Source organism: Rissa tridactyla, chromosome 6, assembly GCF_028500815.1.
Source record: "Rissa tridactyla isolate bRisTri1 chromosome 6, bRisTri1.patW.cur.20221130, whole genome shotgun sequence".
In the NCBI taxonomy this organism is placed as follows: Eukaryota; Metazoa; Chordata; class Aves; order Charadriiformes; family Laridae; genus Rissa; species Rissa tridactyla.
Genome location: NC_071471.1, coordinates 27708623 through 27724735, shown reverse-complemented (window position 1 = coordinate 27724735; position 16113 = coordinate 27708623). Strand labels below are relative to the sequence as shown.

The following is a 16113-nucleotide window of genomic DNA, read 5'->3' as shown; positions in this document are numbered from 1 at the left end:
GCGTTTGTCACACAGCTGTGCTGGTGGGAGAGCCCTTGAGCTGCAGGGCTCTTTCTGGGATGACAGTCTGCGACTCCTGCCCTGGGCCTTTCTGGTTACGGTGTTGGGGCGTATGGGAAGGGTGCACCGGCTGCCTGCAACAAAACTCCCCTGTTGGTGCAGATCTCTTATAACTCTCTCTTGTGCCAGGTCCATCAACTTCACAACCCGCGACAACATTGCCAGGCATTACAACGCAGCTTCCACAGACACCATCACCATCAACACCCACACCGAGCTCAGGTACTCTCGTGCTCCCTGCCCATCTTCTACTGCTCGTGGCAGCTGTTCATTTCACTCCCTCCAAGGCCCGCGACCATGGGATGGAGCGGCTGTAGTGAAGGGGCTGCGCGTGTTCTTTTGTTACCCAGTAATGCTGTTTGGAGATCGCTTGAGTGCAGAACTCTCTGCTGAGGAGTCACTGTGCAATCCCTGGCCTGGTCCTCTCTGGTCACAGTGTTGGGGTGTTTGGGAAGGATGGACCAGCTGCCTGCAACAAAACTCCTATGTTGACGCAGGTCTTCTCTAACTCTCTCTTTTGGCAGGTCCATCAACGTCACAACCCACAACACCCTCACCAAGCACTACGGCGCAGACTGCACACACGCCATCACCTCCAACACCCACACCCAGCTCAGGTACTGCCACGTCCCATCCCCAACTCTTACTGCCTGTCATAACTGCTCAAGTTTCTTAATACAGGACCTGCAGCCAAGTGACAGAGTTTTTATACTGGAGGGTGAGAGCTTTTTCTTGCTCACCCAATCACGCTTTTGGGACAGTCCTTCAGTGGTCGGACTCTTTCTGATGTCCTGCCTTGGATCTCTTTTGCCACATTGTTGGGGTCTTTGGGAACAGTACACCAGTACTGTTCTCTCCCATCCATGTTTTTTACTGGCTGCTGGGCACTCAGCTCATGGTCTTCCACTTGGTTAGCCGTCTGCTCCTGGCCATGAGCGTGCAAGGGATGTAGGTGTGCCCTGTGGGACACAGGGAAAAGGTGGCGCCACTCTCACTCTAGAAACTCTGCTTTCCTTTCTGCACCATACCCAGGTCCCCCAGCAGTGTGCAATTTTGCCTGCACATTCGACGATGACTTCTGTGAGTGGGTCCAGGCAGATTACAGCAGCATTGACTGGATAAGGAACAAGGGTCCAACGCCCACGCAGAATACCGGCCCCTCCTCTGACCACACGACGGGAGGTAGGAACAGCCACCAGTACACAGCGCTCCTTCAGGCAGAGGGGTGTCTTTGGGAAGATGGCAACAAACCCCTTCTAACAGCAAATACAGGCCTCATGTTTCCCGGCCTTCATCCAGAGCCCTTTGTGGCAGTCGAGGTGGACTCGGGGCTGAGGAGGGTTGTGGCTAGCAAAGGGCCCGTGTTTGCTCTCGCTTCCTTTTGCCTGCCTACAACTGCAGCAGGGGGTACTCCCAGGACTGGGCTTGGGTTGTCCCTGGCTGCTTTGTGTAGATTTGATGTGTGTGTGACAGTGTGGCTCCTGCTTTGTTTCAGATGGCTACTACATCTACCTGCAAGGGACCAATGCCCTTCCCGGCTTTGTGGCTCATCTTGTCAGTCCGGTGTGCAGTTCGGAAGGACCGCACTGCTTCCGCTTCTGGTATCACATGTACGGAACGGCTGAAGAAATGGCCCTGCGGGTGTACGTGGCTAAGGACGAAGACCTGCTGCTGGTCTGGAGTAGCGTTGGGAACCACGGGGACAGGTGGAACTTGGGAGAGATCACGGTACACAGCACAGGAAACCTGCAGGTAAGGGCACAGGCTCTCACTGCCATCTGAGATGAACCGTGCTTTCTACGGGCACATCACACACGCGGCCAGAGCTAATGCTGGGAACCGTACCTTCCCTCAGATTGTCCTGGAGGGAGAATGGGGTGAAGACATCCGGAGCAACGTAGCATTGGATGATCTGTCCATTGAAAAGGGATACTGCACAGGTACAAGGCTCAGCCCGGGGAAGGGCTGTCTTTGCTTCTTCTGGCAGTCATTGTCGTTTCTGTCTTGAACAAGAGCTAGAAAAGGGGGATTGATTTGCTTGTACCACTGTCTCTTTTGTAGGCAATGTGACTCCAACAACACCAGGCACCATCATCAGCACACCTTCAGAAGACACAACAACGTCAGCACCCATACCAGGCCCAGGTGGGTAGAGTAGACCTGTCATGGGGCTGATGTTCTTTGTGCAAGGTGGGCTGGGGAGAAGAGGCAGCGGGAGGTGGTTGACTGAACGTTTCCTCTGGTCTTTCCACTGTCAGGGACCTGTGTGGTGGAAGGAGACCCTCACTACCACACGTTCGACAAGCAGCTACACCACTTCATGGGCACCTGCACCTACACCCTTTCCAAGCTGTGCGAAAGCAACGGCTCGCTGCCCTACTTCAACGTGGAAGCGGCCAATGAACACAGGGGAGGCAACACTCGCGTGTCCTATGTCCGATACGTGGATGTCGATGTGGCTGGCCAGCGGATAAGGCTGGGGAAGGGTGGAGTGGTGACGGTAAGCACAAGGCGGAGAGGCGCTGGGGCCGCGTGGGAGGAGAGGGCTGTGCCAAATGGGTTGCTCCAACCCTGTCTTGGTTTCTGTCCTTCCAGGTCAATGGAGTGGCAGAGATCCTGCCCTGCACCCCAGCCGCGGGCGTGCAGGTCTCGTCCAGCGGATTCTACACAGTGGTCACGACAGACTTTGGCTTGAGAGTGAAGTTTGATGGGAACCATCGGGTGGAGGTGACGCTTCCCAGCACCTTTGGGCAGAAGGTTTGTGGCATGTGTGGGAACTACAACGGGATGGCAGCAGATGACTTCCTGAACCCAGAAGGGATGCTGGAGCCAGACTCCACCAGCCTGGGCAACAGCTGGCAGGTGTCCAACGACAGCAGGTGTGTGTGGCCCCCCAGCAGCAGGTCTGGGGACGCATCGGGCCAGGGGAGGGGGAGGCACTAGGAGAAGCCCACAGATGACCTAGGAGCCCTTCTCCCTGTCTTTCCACAGCTGCTCAGCCGGACCACTCCCCACCCCAGCCTGCAATGAGACGGACAAGCAAGTCATTGCCAGCAGCCACTTCTGTGGGCTCCTCAACGACACCAGCGGCCCATTTCAGATGTGCCACGCTGTGCTGAGCCCCATCAGTTACTTTGACACCTGCCTTTATGACCTGTGTGAGCTGGAGCTGGACCGCGAAGCCCTGTGCAAGAGCTTGCAGTCCTACGCAGATGCCTGCCAGTCACTTGGTGTCAAGATCCCCGTGTGGAGGAACGCAACCTTCTGCCGTAAGTCCACACAGAGTACCAGGGCTCGTCACCCTCAGGAAAACACAAAATAGGAATGAAAAAGCAGAGTGGGGAATAAGAAAAATTTTTGTTACATGCCACGGGGATTTACAGGTCGTTGTAAGTATTAGAGGCTCCGTTTTCTCTTCCATTTGATCAAGTATGGCTTAGAATACCCCTGGAGCCAGGCAGAGCACAGAGAAAATAACGACTCTTAATTTTTCAAAGAGGAACATGTAGCACAGAGAAGTGTTATGTTCTCCAAGTAAAGGCCATGTCTTCTGTCTTGGCAGCCATCACCTGTCCAGCCAACAGTCACTACGAGCCCTGTGGTGCAGCCTGCCCTGCCACCTGTGTTGACCCAATGGCTCCTGTTACCTGCAGCCTGCCGTGCGTCGAAGGATGTGTGTGCGACAGCGGGTACCTGCTCTACAATGACCGATGTGTGCCCAGCCAGCAGTGCGGGTGCTGGCACAACGGGCAGCACTACCCCGTGGGCTCGGAGTTCTGGACGGACAACACATGCTCCTCAAAGTGCACGTGTCCCGCACGGGGAAGCAAAGTCCAGTGCTTCAGTGCCTCATGCCCTGCGGACCAGTACTGCGGGGTGAAGGACGGGAAACCTGCATGCCTCGAAGAATCCTACGGCATCTGCCACGTCCACGGTGACCCTCACTACAACACCTTTGACAAGGTGACGCACAACTTCATGGGCAACTGCACCTACACGCTGGCCAAAGTGTGCTCCAACAGCACCTCCCTGCCCTACTTCAACGTGGAGGCCAAGAACGAGCATCGTGGGAACACCAGAGTGTCCTACGTGCGCGAAGTCCTGGTTGAGGTGTACGGAGAGCGCATTGCCATTGTCAAGAAGGAGAAGAGCCAAGTGCTGGTAAGCCGTGGGTCCGGCATGAGCGTGGCGTAGCTGCAAGGCAGGGCTGGCTTTTCTTGGCAGGGCCTGGCATGTGCCAGACATCTCCATTGTCCCAGGCGCGGGTGGGTTCCCCTGAAGCCCCTGGGTTGCTTTGGTTTTCCTTTCTGGAGGGGCTGGAGGAGGAAGAGGCAAATGGGGAATGTGGCCTGCCTTGAACAGAGGCCCCTGCAGGGTGCAGATCAGAGACGCGGCTCTGCCAGCCACGGGCAGGTCTGGGTGCGAGGGCATCATGGGCACCGGTTTGGCGTGCCCGGCCTGGCATCTGATTTCCCTGGGGCAGGAGACCTCAGGAAGGCCAGGGGCAGGTCCAGGGTCCATTGCGGTGTTCTGCCCTAGGTGAACAATGTGCGCCAGACCTTGCCGGTGAGCGCAGCCGGAGGTGCCATCACGGTGAGCAGGAGCGGCCGCTACATCGTCCTGGAGACAGACTTCAACCTCCGAGTGTCCTACGACACTGACCACTCGGTGGAGGTGAAGGTGCCCACTGCCTACTTCAACCTGACCTGTGGCATGTGCGGGAACTTCAACAACCGGAGAGAGGACGATTACATGATGCCCAATGGGCAGCAAGCCGCAGACTCCAACGAGCTGGGGGAGAGCTGGCAGGTCCCAGACAATGACTCCTCTTGCGGTGTCCCCGTCCCCTCCCCACCCTGCAGCGCAGAAGAGGAGAAGCTCTACCGATCGGACCAGTTCTGTGGCATGCTGACTGCCAGGCCTGGCTCTTTTGAGAGGTGCCACGCTGTGATCAACCCCCAGAACTACTTTGACACCTGTTTCTATGACCTTTGTGCCCTGAATGGTGGCCAGGAGGTCCTGTGTGCTGCTCTGGAGGCCTACGCTGATGCGTGCCAGGCAGTCGGCGTGACTGTCCTTCCCTGGAGGAACACCACTTTCTGCCGTGAGTACCTGCCTTGCAGTTGCCAGAAGGGGGATGTGCTGCTCCCCACGCCCAGACCCTCTGGCCAAAGCAAGTCTTTGGTCTTCCCCTTCCCAGAAGGTCATCCTTCCTTGAAGGCGTGCTGGTCCTAATTGTTCCCTTGCCGTTGCAGCCCTGCCTTGCCCCGCCAACAGCTACTATGACCCTTGCACGACTGGCTGTCCTGCCACCTGTGTTGACCGACAAGCCCCGCAGAACTGCTCCAAGCCCTGCATGGAGGGCTGTGCGTGTAACTCTGGCTTCTTCCTCAGCGGAGACACCTGTGTGCCTGAGGCCCACTGTGGCTGCCTCTTTGAGGGGATCTACTACAGCGTGAGTGAAAGCCTTGCCCTGGCTTGCACCCCTCCCAGGGCACTCCCTTGCCCCTATTTCTTGCCTGATACGCTGACGCTCGGTGTTTCTCTGCCTGCAGCAAGGCGAGTACTCTGTGAACGAGAACTGCACTCGGCAGTGCCGGTGTGAAGCCAACGGCCAGATGGTTTGCTCTACGTTGTCCTGTGGTGAGGACGAGGTCTGCAAGATCCAGAATGGCCAGAGGGGCTGTTACCCAGCCAGCACTGCTCTCTGCCACATCTACGGTGACCCGCATTACAGCACCTTCGATGGGAAGCTTCACCACTTCCAGGGCTCCTGCAACTACACGGTGGTGACGGGCTGTGACAACTCCTCCGTTGGCTTCACTGTCACCACCCGCAACAAACATCGCGGCAGCCGGACATGGACAGCTCTGAACTCTGTGGCACTCTCCATGGAAGGCCTCCACATTGCACTGCGCCAGAACAAGGCGGTCTACGTAAGCCCCTCATTTTCACACCTGGGAACAACAGATGCCCTAGGCACCATTGAGTGCCACTCTGTCCCCAAGCAGAGCTTGATATTCCCTGAGCCTGCTGGCATGCTCACAGAAGAGCACGGTGAGGCTCTGAGCGGGGCAGATGGGGCTGCTTGCGCAGCAACGGATTTTCGGCTTGTTTTCCTGAGCCTTCAGTGTGCCGTATGTAGAGGAGCTGCTGTTCTCGTAGGCCTGGGCAGGGTTTCTCGTGCCATTCTGACTCACTGGGCCCTGGCACCACCGCAGGGAAGCACAGTGACCTCCCAGTGGAGGGCATTGCCCTTATGCTTCTGTCTCCCTCTCTCCCCCTTATTCAGATCAACGGTGCTCTGGCCTCCCTGCCGGCCTCTCCTGCCCCTGGTGTGACCGTCTCCCTGAGTGGCTCCTACGTGCGGGTTTCTACCAAGCTGGGCCTGCAGCTGCAGTTCAATGGGGACCATGAGCTCTTGGTGAGGGTGTCTGAGAAGCACAAGGGCAAGCTGTGTGGGCTGTGTGGGACGTACACCGGGAGCCAGCAGGATGACTTCATGCGACCCGATGGGGTTGTCGTGCCGGACTTCAACGACTTTGGAGCCAGCTGGATGGTGCCGGATGATGAGTGGCTGTGAGTCCTTGTTCCGTCCCGTAGGGGACGGACAAAAGGGAGCGTGGGAGAGGGGAGCTGTGAGGGGCACAAGGAGGAAGGGTTGGTAATGGCAGGCACGGGGCAAGGGAGAGGAGGCAGGCAGTGGTGGGAAAGCGGGTGAGAGCACGTGAGGTTCCACAGCAGCAGATGTATCGTCCTCGTGTCTCCTCTCTCTGATCCACCCACCAGTGGCACGTCCTCGCTGCAACTGGGTGCCAGAAGTGTGGCCATTCCCCTTTCCCCTCAAGGCTGGCTTGCCTGGGGCAGTGTCCGGGTCCCTCCATGCGGTCGGGGTGCACGGTGCTCTCTCCCCGTAGGCGCTCTGGTCTGGGGTCCTCAGTCATCTCCATGCACGGCCCTGCCATCCCACTCCACGTGCTGCGTCTCACAGTTCCTGCCCCCAGAGAGAGCGGGCCGGGGCCTTGGCATGAATCTTTTCCCAAGCTGTTGCGGTTGCAACTGCCTTGGCCATTTGTTTCTGTCCACCTGATGCCATGGAGGAGGGTGGTGACTGTGGGGCATGTTGTTCACCCTTGCAAGTGACAACCATGGGTGCCTTGTCTTAGTGAGGGGTCTGGACTACAGAGGCTGAGGTTTTGGCTGGGAAGGAGGTCAGGAAACTGTCTGGTTGGGGGCCCACAGGCTGCCGTGGGCTCAGGGCTGTCTGTCTGTTCTGCAGGTGTGACCCGGCCATCATCCCACCTGTGTCCTGCTCCCCCTCCGAGGAGGAGGCAGCTAACAAGCAGTGTGCAATCCTCACGCAACTTGGTGGCCCATTCCAGTCATGCCACGCAGTTCTGCCACCCAAGACGTACTTTGAGAGCTGTGTCTATGACCAATGTGCCACTGGTGGCAGCACGGAGCAGCTCTGCAATGACCTGGGGGCCTATGCAGCAGCCTGTGCTGAGGCAGGCGTTTCTCTGGGAGACTGGAGTGCTGGCACTGTCTGTGGTAAGTATTCTGCGCTCCTTTGGCCATGGTGTGGGGGTGTTTGGGAAAGGTGTAACATCCCCATTTGGGAACAAGTCCTCATTGTGAAACACATCTTCTCCACCTCTGTTTCACTGTGCATCCACCAGCTCCTACAACCTCGGCCCCCTTGCCAGACACTTCAACGCGGCCTCTAGACTCCCTGCCCATCTTCTACTGCTCGTGGCAGCTGTTCATTTCACTCCCTCCAAGGCCCGCGACCATGGGATGGAGCGGCTGTAGTGAAGGGGCTGCGCGTGTTCTTTTGTTACCCAGTAATGCTGTTTGGAGATCGCTTGAGTGCAGAACTCTCTGCTGAGGAGTCACTGTGCAATCCCTGGCCTGGTCCTCTCTGGTCACAGTGTTGGGGTGTTTGGGAAGGATGGACCAGCTGCCTGCAACAAAACTCCTATGTTGACGCAGGTCTTCTCTAACTCTCTCTTTTGGCAGGTCCATCAACGTCACAACCCACAACACCCTCACCAAGCACTACGGCGCAGACTGCACACACGCCATCACCTCCAACACCCACACCCAGCTCAGGTACTGCCACGTCCCATCCCCAACTCTTACTGCCTGTCATAACTGCTCAAGTTTCTTAATACAGGACCTGCAGCCAAGTGACAGAGTTTTTATACTGGAGGGTGAGAGCTTTTTCTTGCTCACCCAATCACGCTTTTGGGACAGTCCTTCAGTGGTCGGACTCTTTCTGATGTCCTGCCTTGGATCTCTTTTGCCACATTGTTGGGGTCTTTGGGAACAGTACACCAGCTGCCTATAGTTATCTCACACACCCTTTATTGCCATGTCCATAAATATTTTTTTGCCTTTACTATGTCAAATTTTCACGTGTTATACAGGTGTTCATGGTATATTGAAAATGTATTTAACTTCCAAATTCTGTTTTTATTTTGGATATAACATAAGTTTTAGGTGCTTCTTTCCTCCAGTTTTAGGCGCTTCCTCAACCTCTACCATAGATTTCTGATACATAAGATTAGATATTGTTTATGGGTCCAAAGGTGGGAGGCTCGGCTGGGCTTTGGAATGTTCTTGACTGATGCCATCACTGTTATATCTGAGCAGAAATTGCAAAGTAAAACAAAGTGGGAAGAGAGCAACTGCAGAAGTCTAGTAGAGACTCGAGGGAATTATTCTGTCTTTCTTTCTCACCAGGCCGTGCTTTCTGCAGTGCCTCTGGGGATCCACATTATAACACTTTTGACCACAGAGTTCATAATTTCATGGGAAATTGCACTTACACGCTCTCCAAAGTGTGCAACGTCTCTGAGAGCCTTCCATACTTTGATGTGTCCACAACGAATGAGCACAGAGGAGCCAACACCAAAGTCTCTTATGTGAAGTCAGTGCAAGTGGAAGTCTATGGCAACCAGATTTCTTTGCTGAAAAACAAGAAAGTGAATGTAAGAAAATACTTGTTTAAACAACATATGTAATACTTTTAAACTGACATTCAGATAATGAAATATTTTCTCTGACTGTAGAGTTCATAGCAAACTTTCTCTTTTTCTTAGCTAAATGTACCCATTTTTGATGATATGTCCAACAGATTTGCTCAGATGAAATTATTATTATTTCTTCCAGTTACCTTGTGCACAAGATCATATCTGCCACTAATGTTTTGTAGCTGCTGGCATCTGTAGGAGTCCCAGCAGACACACACTAACTTTTACAACTTACTGTACAGGTGAATGGCAGCAGAATGAACCTGCCTGTGTTTATGGAAAAGATCAGTATTCAGAGCAGTGGTGGATATGTTCTCCTGGAAACTGACTTTGGACTGTGGGTGAGATACGATGGAAATCACTATGCAGAAGTCTCTGTGCCCTCTATTTACAGTGGTCTGCTCTGTGGCCTCTGTGGTAAGTCATAGGCTTAGTCTCTTTTTAGTGAGTTACGGAGGCTGGTGATTACGTAAACTTTTTTCCTTAGCATATCATACCTACTCTCCACGCAACTAGTGCTTGTCAAATGGACTAGAATTTACAGCAGTGAAGAAAACGTGCTAGAATTTTTCAGTTTCTCAGAACTGTTACTTACATAATTCCTGGTAACATGCTGTCCATTTGGAATGTTGTGAGGCATAACTACAAATAACATTTTTAGCAGAGCGCTTACTGTCAGCATCCTCAAACTTTCCTGCTGCTGTTTTCCTGTGCTATTTTAGGAGGTATTTATACAACCTGAATGATCACGTTTTTATGATGAAAGGAAAAGAAAAAGATGAAATAACAGAAAAAGAAAGAAAACACTTATTTTTACCTACTTTTTCTTCCAGCTAAGATAGGTACTGTCTACATTAAAACAAAACAATGGCAAGATCAAAAATGGATAATCCTGACCTGATAGACTTGATGAATAACAAGGAAAATTCATACTTCATTTCCAAAATTCAGATACCACAAAATATTAAGTGCTATATATGATACAAAATATAGAGGTATTTTAGAGTCCTGTGAGAAAGATCAGATGCAAAGGGCACATTCTACTGTGTTCTGTAAGAAATTCTATTGCAATAGGATAGCAAAATAAGTAAGAGTCACAGGTGGCTTATGTAGCTAACGAGAGTAGGAGCTCGCTGGAATTAGTAGTGACCAGTAATTTCTCATCAGCAATGTTGCTAATGCCTGAACTTGAGCAGGTTTAGTTGGAACAACATTCTGAAATCCAGGTGATTATATGAGATGTACTTCAGGATGGAAATTGCAAGAGTAGCTTGTCTTGTGAGTTGCTGATTATTTTGGTTTGGATTGATTTGGATCAACTGAAATTTCCTAGTTCAACTATCTCTTCATGGGTTTTTCACACTTTCCATTCAGGAAATCTACCTAAGAGTATAATGTTGCAAGTAACAACACTTGATTTTTAGTCCAACATTCTACAAGTAGGATCCAAGCAAATGAGTTGGGTTTTTCTAGTATTGATTCTAGAAAAATGATTCTTTCTTGTATGCGATGTGATGTAGTTACATAGAAACTTACAGTCTTCTTGCTTCAAGTCCACAGGTCTCTGCACGGCAGCTCGTGTCAGTGATCAAAGCCTAAAACGCGATTGAGCTCTTCTTATTTTGCCCAGTACAGATTGATGTTGCATGTATATTCTCCCTAGTTGATAGTAATTTATTTTACATCTGAAACCTAGATTTTTTCTACAGGTGTGAACTTCATGTGTCCCATAAATTTCTTTTTACCCTCACAGGTAATTATAATGGTGATCCAAATGATGACAACATAAAGCCCAATGGTGACATTGCAAGTGGTACCAACGATCTTGGACAAAGCTGGCTTGTACCTGAGAATAACACTATGTATGTATATTAATTTAATCACATGGCATTTGCTAATCAAACTCTATAAAGCACTTACTGGCTTTGTCATCCAGTCCCATTTTACATCTTCAACTGCCCATTAGAAGTAGGGAGCTGCTCCATTAGATTAAACAGGGAATGAGAAGAGGGCTTGTGTCCTTTAAGTCTTGTTTTCCAAATCAGGAACTGTCTGCTGAGTGTGAAGGGGGATGGGACTTCAGTCCATTTCCCTGATTGGAAACTATAACTGATTGGATCCCATAGGTCTTTTTTTCAGATAAGAATAAGCGTTTGAATAGCCCAGAAGGCATGAAAAAGGGAGACCATTCAGTGATAAGGCTGACATCAGCTTTTCAAAGAAGCTGGATAAAGTCATGTAACTAATAAAATACACCCTGTTGTGCAGGGTTGTCGTGTGTCAATCTTTCACTGAAAATCAGATAGTAAGAAATGTGAAACGCACACTTGATATTGCTTGCTTTCCCCAGATGCTCAAGCGGGACAGAAGAGAAATGTGATCCTGCGCTGGAAAGTGAAGCAAAGAAGAACACAATGTGTGGCATGATCACAGACCCAACAGGTAGTATGAATCATATGATGGAGCACTTTATAGCTTGTGTTGGACCCTCTCTATAGTCTGTTGCTCTGAGTTCACATCAGAAGCATATAAAACCTCCAGTGTGAATGGCTGACATAAAACTCATAAGTGCTTGGTGGAGATATGTCAACCGTTCAGACAGTGCCAATGTATCCATGAAGTTTATCTGAGAATGTGTGCAGGCAGACATAGCTGCTCTTTGCTTTATAGTGACTTGCACTCTGCTTGCTAAAAGAAATAGTTCAGGGGGCACTACCATTGCATGTATTACAGATACTTTATCTGAAATTCTGTAGATATTCCCTGCATTGGGGAGCCCCTGCAGTCGTCCAGAATTAGTGGCTTGCCTAGCCAGCAGCTCTTAATTTCTGTAAGCTATGTTGTAACTTTCATATCAAAAGAAGAAAGTCTGATCCAGAGAGCCAAGTCTCATTGTGCATGCTCTATTTCAAGTGCTAGTTTAACCTACTAAACAAAGTTAGCCTGGAGTACTCACAATACATTTGCCATGACAGAAAATAGATGGTGGTGGTGATCCCATTTATTTTCTGTCCTTCTATATATTTTTCTTGATTTACAGGAATCTTCAAGGATTGTCATACCAAAGTGCCTCCAGAGAATTTCTTTGAAAACTGTGTTTATGACATGTGTTTCACTGGTGGACAGGCAACATCCTTATGCTATGGACTCCAGGCCTACGCTGAGTCATGTGTCAATGCTGGGATATGCATAGAGTGGAGGAATGCTACTCTTTGCCGTGAGTGTTGCGACTTATAAATATCTATCCTGGATTTAAACTTCAGAAGTATGCACGTTCTCCTCTACCTTTTTCATGCATGTTATTTCATTTTATGTAATATTTTGAGTACAGTCTTATCTTTTGACATGTCTTGAGCCTACTTCAATTTCAGTACTATTCCAGTATTTGTATAAAACACTAATTTTCATGAACGCTTGGATACATGTAGGTCTAATCCTTAAAGTTTTAATAATTTACTATTAGTTTCTTGAAAAAGTTTGATTGCATTCAACTGTATCTTATGTGAGCTTCCTCATTGGGAAAATAACTGTTGCTTTGCTCCACTGAAAATGTACCATCCTCAACTTAAGCGGAGCTGGTAGTCCCTTATACACAAATGTTTATTGACGGCTTTTGGTTAAAGAACTAGTTTAATAGGAGACCTTGAGAAACAGCTGTTTCTAGGAAGTTTACAAGTACATCTCTATAAAGCAAAGAAATCAAATATTCTCACCTATCTCCTGATTAATTCTCTTCAGAATGACCTTATGGGAAATTTCATATAATGAACCTGTATTTCTTAGCATAAAGATTTCCAGGTGTTCCACTGGTGCTGATTTTATGCAGCACTGGACAGTTTTGTGCTTGCCAGACATCTTCTAAAGGACCTTTATATTCACAAAGTACAAACCTGGAGGAAAAAAACAAAGTACAAACCTGGAGGAAAAAAGTCCTCTAAAGGTCAACCACACTGAAATAAACCATAATTTTTCTCTATGTTTTTTTGTCTTTTACACTAATTTTGCTTATACTAGTTACCACTGAATTACCTTCTGCAGATTTGCACCTTTTTTTTTCCTTTTTCTTTTTTTTCTATGATCAGCAATTAGCTCTGCATTGAAATGAAAACATAAAAATCATTGAGAGATTCTGGGAGCTGCTAAGTTTGGAAAAAGAATTACTGTAACTTTAGAATGGCTTTAAAGCACACAGTAAGTCAGCCCCAGGAGGACAGAGCACAGAGAATTCATATATAAAAAGACAGGGCAAGAAACAAGCTTCTAACCCTCCAAAACAGATTCCAGCTATGGACACCCAGACTCCACGGTCTGAGGCCATAGCCTAGGACCTAAACATCTATGGCTTGATTATAGACTCAGTCACATTAAGAGGATTGACTCTCAAGTGCTCCCTCCATCAAATCAACAAAACCTCAATTAAGAACCTGACAAAGAGCAGGTGTCTGGAGTTGTTGTCTGGAATTGCCTGACAGGACTAAGAGAACCTGCTGTAGGGACAGAACTAAATGAGAGTCATGTGTAGTGATCTATTACAGAATCTAGCCAGAAACAGTATTTAGGGGTTTTTTAGATGACAGAAATGGACAAATGCTTCAGGATTTCTGTAAAATGTAATGTCTTCCCTGGGGAGCATGTTTTGAGTGATAGAAGCCCAATTCTACCATGAGCAGGAGGGGTGTGACAGTATAATATATTTTCCTCAAAGGGCCTCAGTGAAAGATAAGAGTCTGATTTTTAGTTCTATTTTTAAATACATTGGTAGATGTTCAAATAGGAACTACAGTAATGGGGCCATATCAGGTGGTACATGAAGAGATTCTTCTATTTCCTTAATGGAGTGACTTTATGTCTTTCAGCCTGCAGAAAAAGTTTTACTGATCCAAGCACAATTGGTTCTGTATGATCACATCAGATCTACCTCAAAGCAAGCCTACAATGTTTGACTTCCATTGTGAGGTGACATGCAGGGTGGCCCACCTCTACCAAAAGCCCCCCTTCTCACACTGCAAGAAAATCCTTTGTATGCAGGACTCTCCAGTGTCAGACTTTCTGACAGCAATTTTTGGATATTTTCAAGGGCAAATAGTGAAAACATCAGGAAAAACTTAATCATGATTTTGCCCTTTTGAGTGATCTTATTTTTTCTTTTTGTTTCTAGCAATGCCCTGTCCTGGAGGCAGCATCTACAAGAGCTGTGGTACTAGGTGTCCCTCTACCTGTTTGAACATCTCAGCAGATGATTCCTGCAGTTCCTTACCAGTGGAAGGTTGCTTCTGTAAGGAAGGCTATGTTTTGAGTGGAGACAAATGTGTGCCAGAAAGCAGCTGTGGTTGCGTTGATGACAAAAACCAGTATCACCAGGCAAGTTACTTCAGATATTTAAAGGAGAAAAAAAAAAAAAAAAGAAAGAACAAGAGATCTCATTCTTTATCACCATGAGAAAAAAGAGATGTTAATAACAATAACACAATTATTATTTACACCATTATTAATAATAAAATAGACTCACTTTGCCAGCCTTCTTGATCTGTGAGCTGTGTGGCTACAATTGCCCAAATGATCACATGTAATGCTCATTCAAATATTAGTAATTTGATTGTCCCTTACGGTATTACCTTCCAATTTATCTTATAGTATATTTTTCTACACTCTTTTTTCCACTCAGCTGGATGAAAGCTGGTTCACCAGTTATCCCTGCACTGAACGCTGCACCTGCAAGGCTAATAACACCATTGTATGCACACCCTGGGAGTGTGGAGTCAGAGAAGAGTGCAGTATTCAGGATGGTGTGCTGGGCTGTCATTCCAATGGTAAGTCCTGCCTGAAAATGGTTCTCAATGTCAATTCCATAATTAAATCCTTCTTCTCCTTCTAGCTTTATTATAAATACCTTTTCATATGTTATGGCAAGAAGTCACAAATAATTGCTGAAAAGACATGATGATCTGTCTTGCAAGCACAGATTCCTTTCTGTTGTAGTGGATGTCAGCAAAAACTGATGCCACCCAAAAGCTTGTAAGGTCGCTTGGGTTCCTTTTGTCCTGATAATACAAATTCAAGTCCCACATCACAGTGCTGCAAGCTCTAAATTTGGGAGTAATTGAGAACTGCATTTCTGAGAGTCTGGGTGATGACAAATGCGTTAAGTATCTATGTGTATAGATGCAAATTTATTTACTTTTATATTTAGATCTATATTTATATATATAATTATGAATTTTTATATAGTTAAGTAGAAAAGCTCTGTATTACTCTCAGCTACCATAAATAATGCCTACAACAACATATAGAAATGTATAAAGGGGTTCATTTGCTGCCAAGTTGCCAGTTTGTACATAATTTGCAAATTACATTTAGGAGACACTTTCTGGAAATTTCTTATTTCCAAATAAACGTCATTGGCATGAACCTGAGATACCACTGTGAAGGTTTGCCCGTGTAATAATGATAGGGATTAGGTTGCTGCACTAATGCAAACATCTTTTGTCAGCTGAGTCCATGGTGAAATCCAGTCCAAAATTCTTAGATTATTTTTTCACTTTCAGGCCAAGCAACGTGTCAAGTGGCAGGAGATCCCCATTATTTCACTTTTGATGGACTGATGTACACTTTTGTGGGTACCTGCACCTACACCTTAGTTGAGGTTGTCAACAGCAATAGTGTCATTCCTATAACCATCCTTGGCAAGAATGAAGACAGAGGACTAAGAGGGGCCACATACCTGAAAGAAGTCTACGTAGATGTGTATGGTGTACGAATCACCCTTCAGAAAAACCAAGGAATCCTGGTAGGTGGTGGTGCTTTTTATTCTGGCAAGAAGTATCTTAAAATTAGTTCACTACAGTAGCTGTAGGAAAAAGGATCTTCATGTTTCCTAAGGAATATGTATGCATGTGCTTGTGGGCACTTTAATTAACTGGATATCATGGGGAAATATAATTTCTCACTAGTTTGGATTTACTGTTCTATTGGCCATATCTTGGAGATGGAGCCCAGACCCTCCAGGGAATTGTTGCCT

General features: G+C 48.2%; 1 protein-coding gene across 1 annotated transcript in view; it reads left to right on the top strand.

The window, feature by feature from the left end:
• Positions 1 to 16113, top strand: part of LOC128911097 (IgGFc-binding protein-like) — a 44947-nt gene that overhangs the window by 14853 nt on the left and 13981 nt on the right. The window contains exons 31-54 of the mRNA XM_054205371.1: positions 190 to 282; positions 585 to 677; positions 1093 to 1242; positions 1556 to 1812; positions 1916 to 2000; positions 2122 to 2205; positions 2319 to 2560; positions 2656 to 2939; positions 3052 to 3329; positions 3623 to 4221; positions 4600 to 5164; positions 5316 to 5515; positions 5616 to 5996; positions 6353 to 6639; positions 7340 to 7611; positions 8080 to 8172; positions 8806 to 9053; positions 9338 to 9512; positions 10849 to 10957; positions 11446 to 11537; positions 12136 to 12312; positions 14254 to 14456; positions 14761 to 14905; positions 15641 to 15882. Of these exons, the coding sequence (XP_054061346.1) occupies positions 190 to 282; positions 585 to 677; positions 1093 to 1242; positions 1556 to 1812; positions 1916 to 2000; positions 2122 to 2205; positions 2319 to 2560; positions 2656 to 2939; positions 3052 to 3329; positions 3623 to 4221; positions 4600 to 5164; positions 5316 to 5515; positions 5616 to 5996; positions 6353 to 6639; positions 7340 to 7611; positions 8080 to 8172; positions 8806 to 9053; positions 9338 to 9512; positions 10849 to 10957; positions 11446 to 11537; positions 12136 to 12312; positions 14254 to 14456; positions 14761 to 14905; positions 15641 to 15882 (5354 nt within the window). The remainder of the gene's footprint in view (positions 1 to 189; positions 283 to 584; positions 678 to 1092; positions 1243 to 1555; positions 1813 to 1915; positions 2001 to 2121; positions 2206 to 2318; positions 2561 to 2655; positions 2940 to 3051; positions 3330 to 3622; positions 4222 to 4599; positions 5165 to 5315; positions 5516 to 5615; positions 5997 to 6352; positions 6640 to 7339; positions 7612 to 8079; positions 8173 to 8805; positions 9054 to 9337; positions 9513 to 10848; positions 10958 to 11445; positions 11538 to 12135; positions 12313 to 14253; positions 14457 to 14760; positions 14906 to 15640; positions 15883 to 16113) is intronic.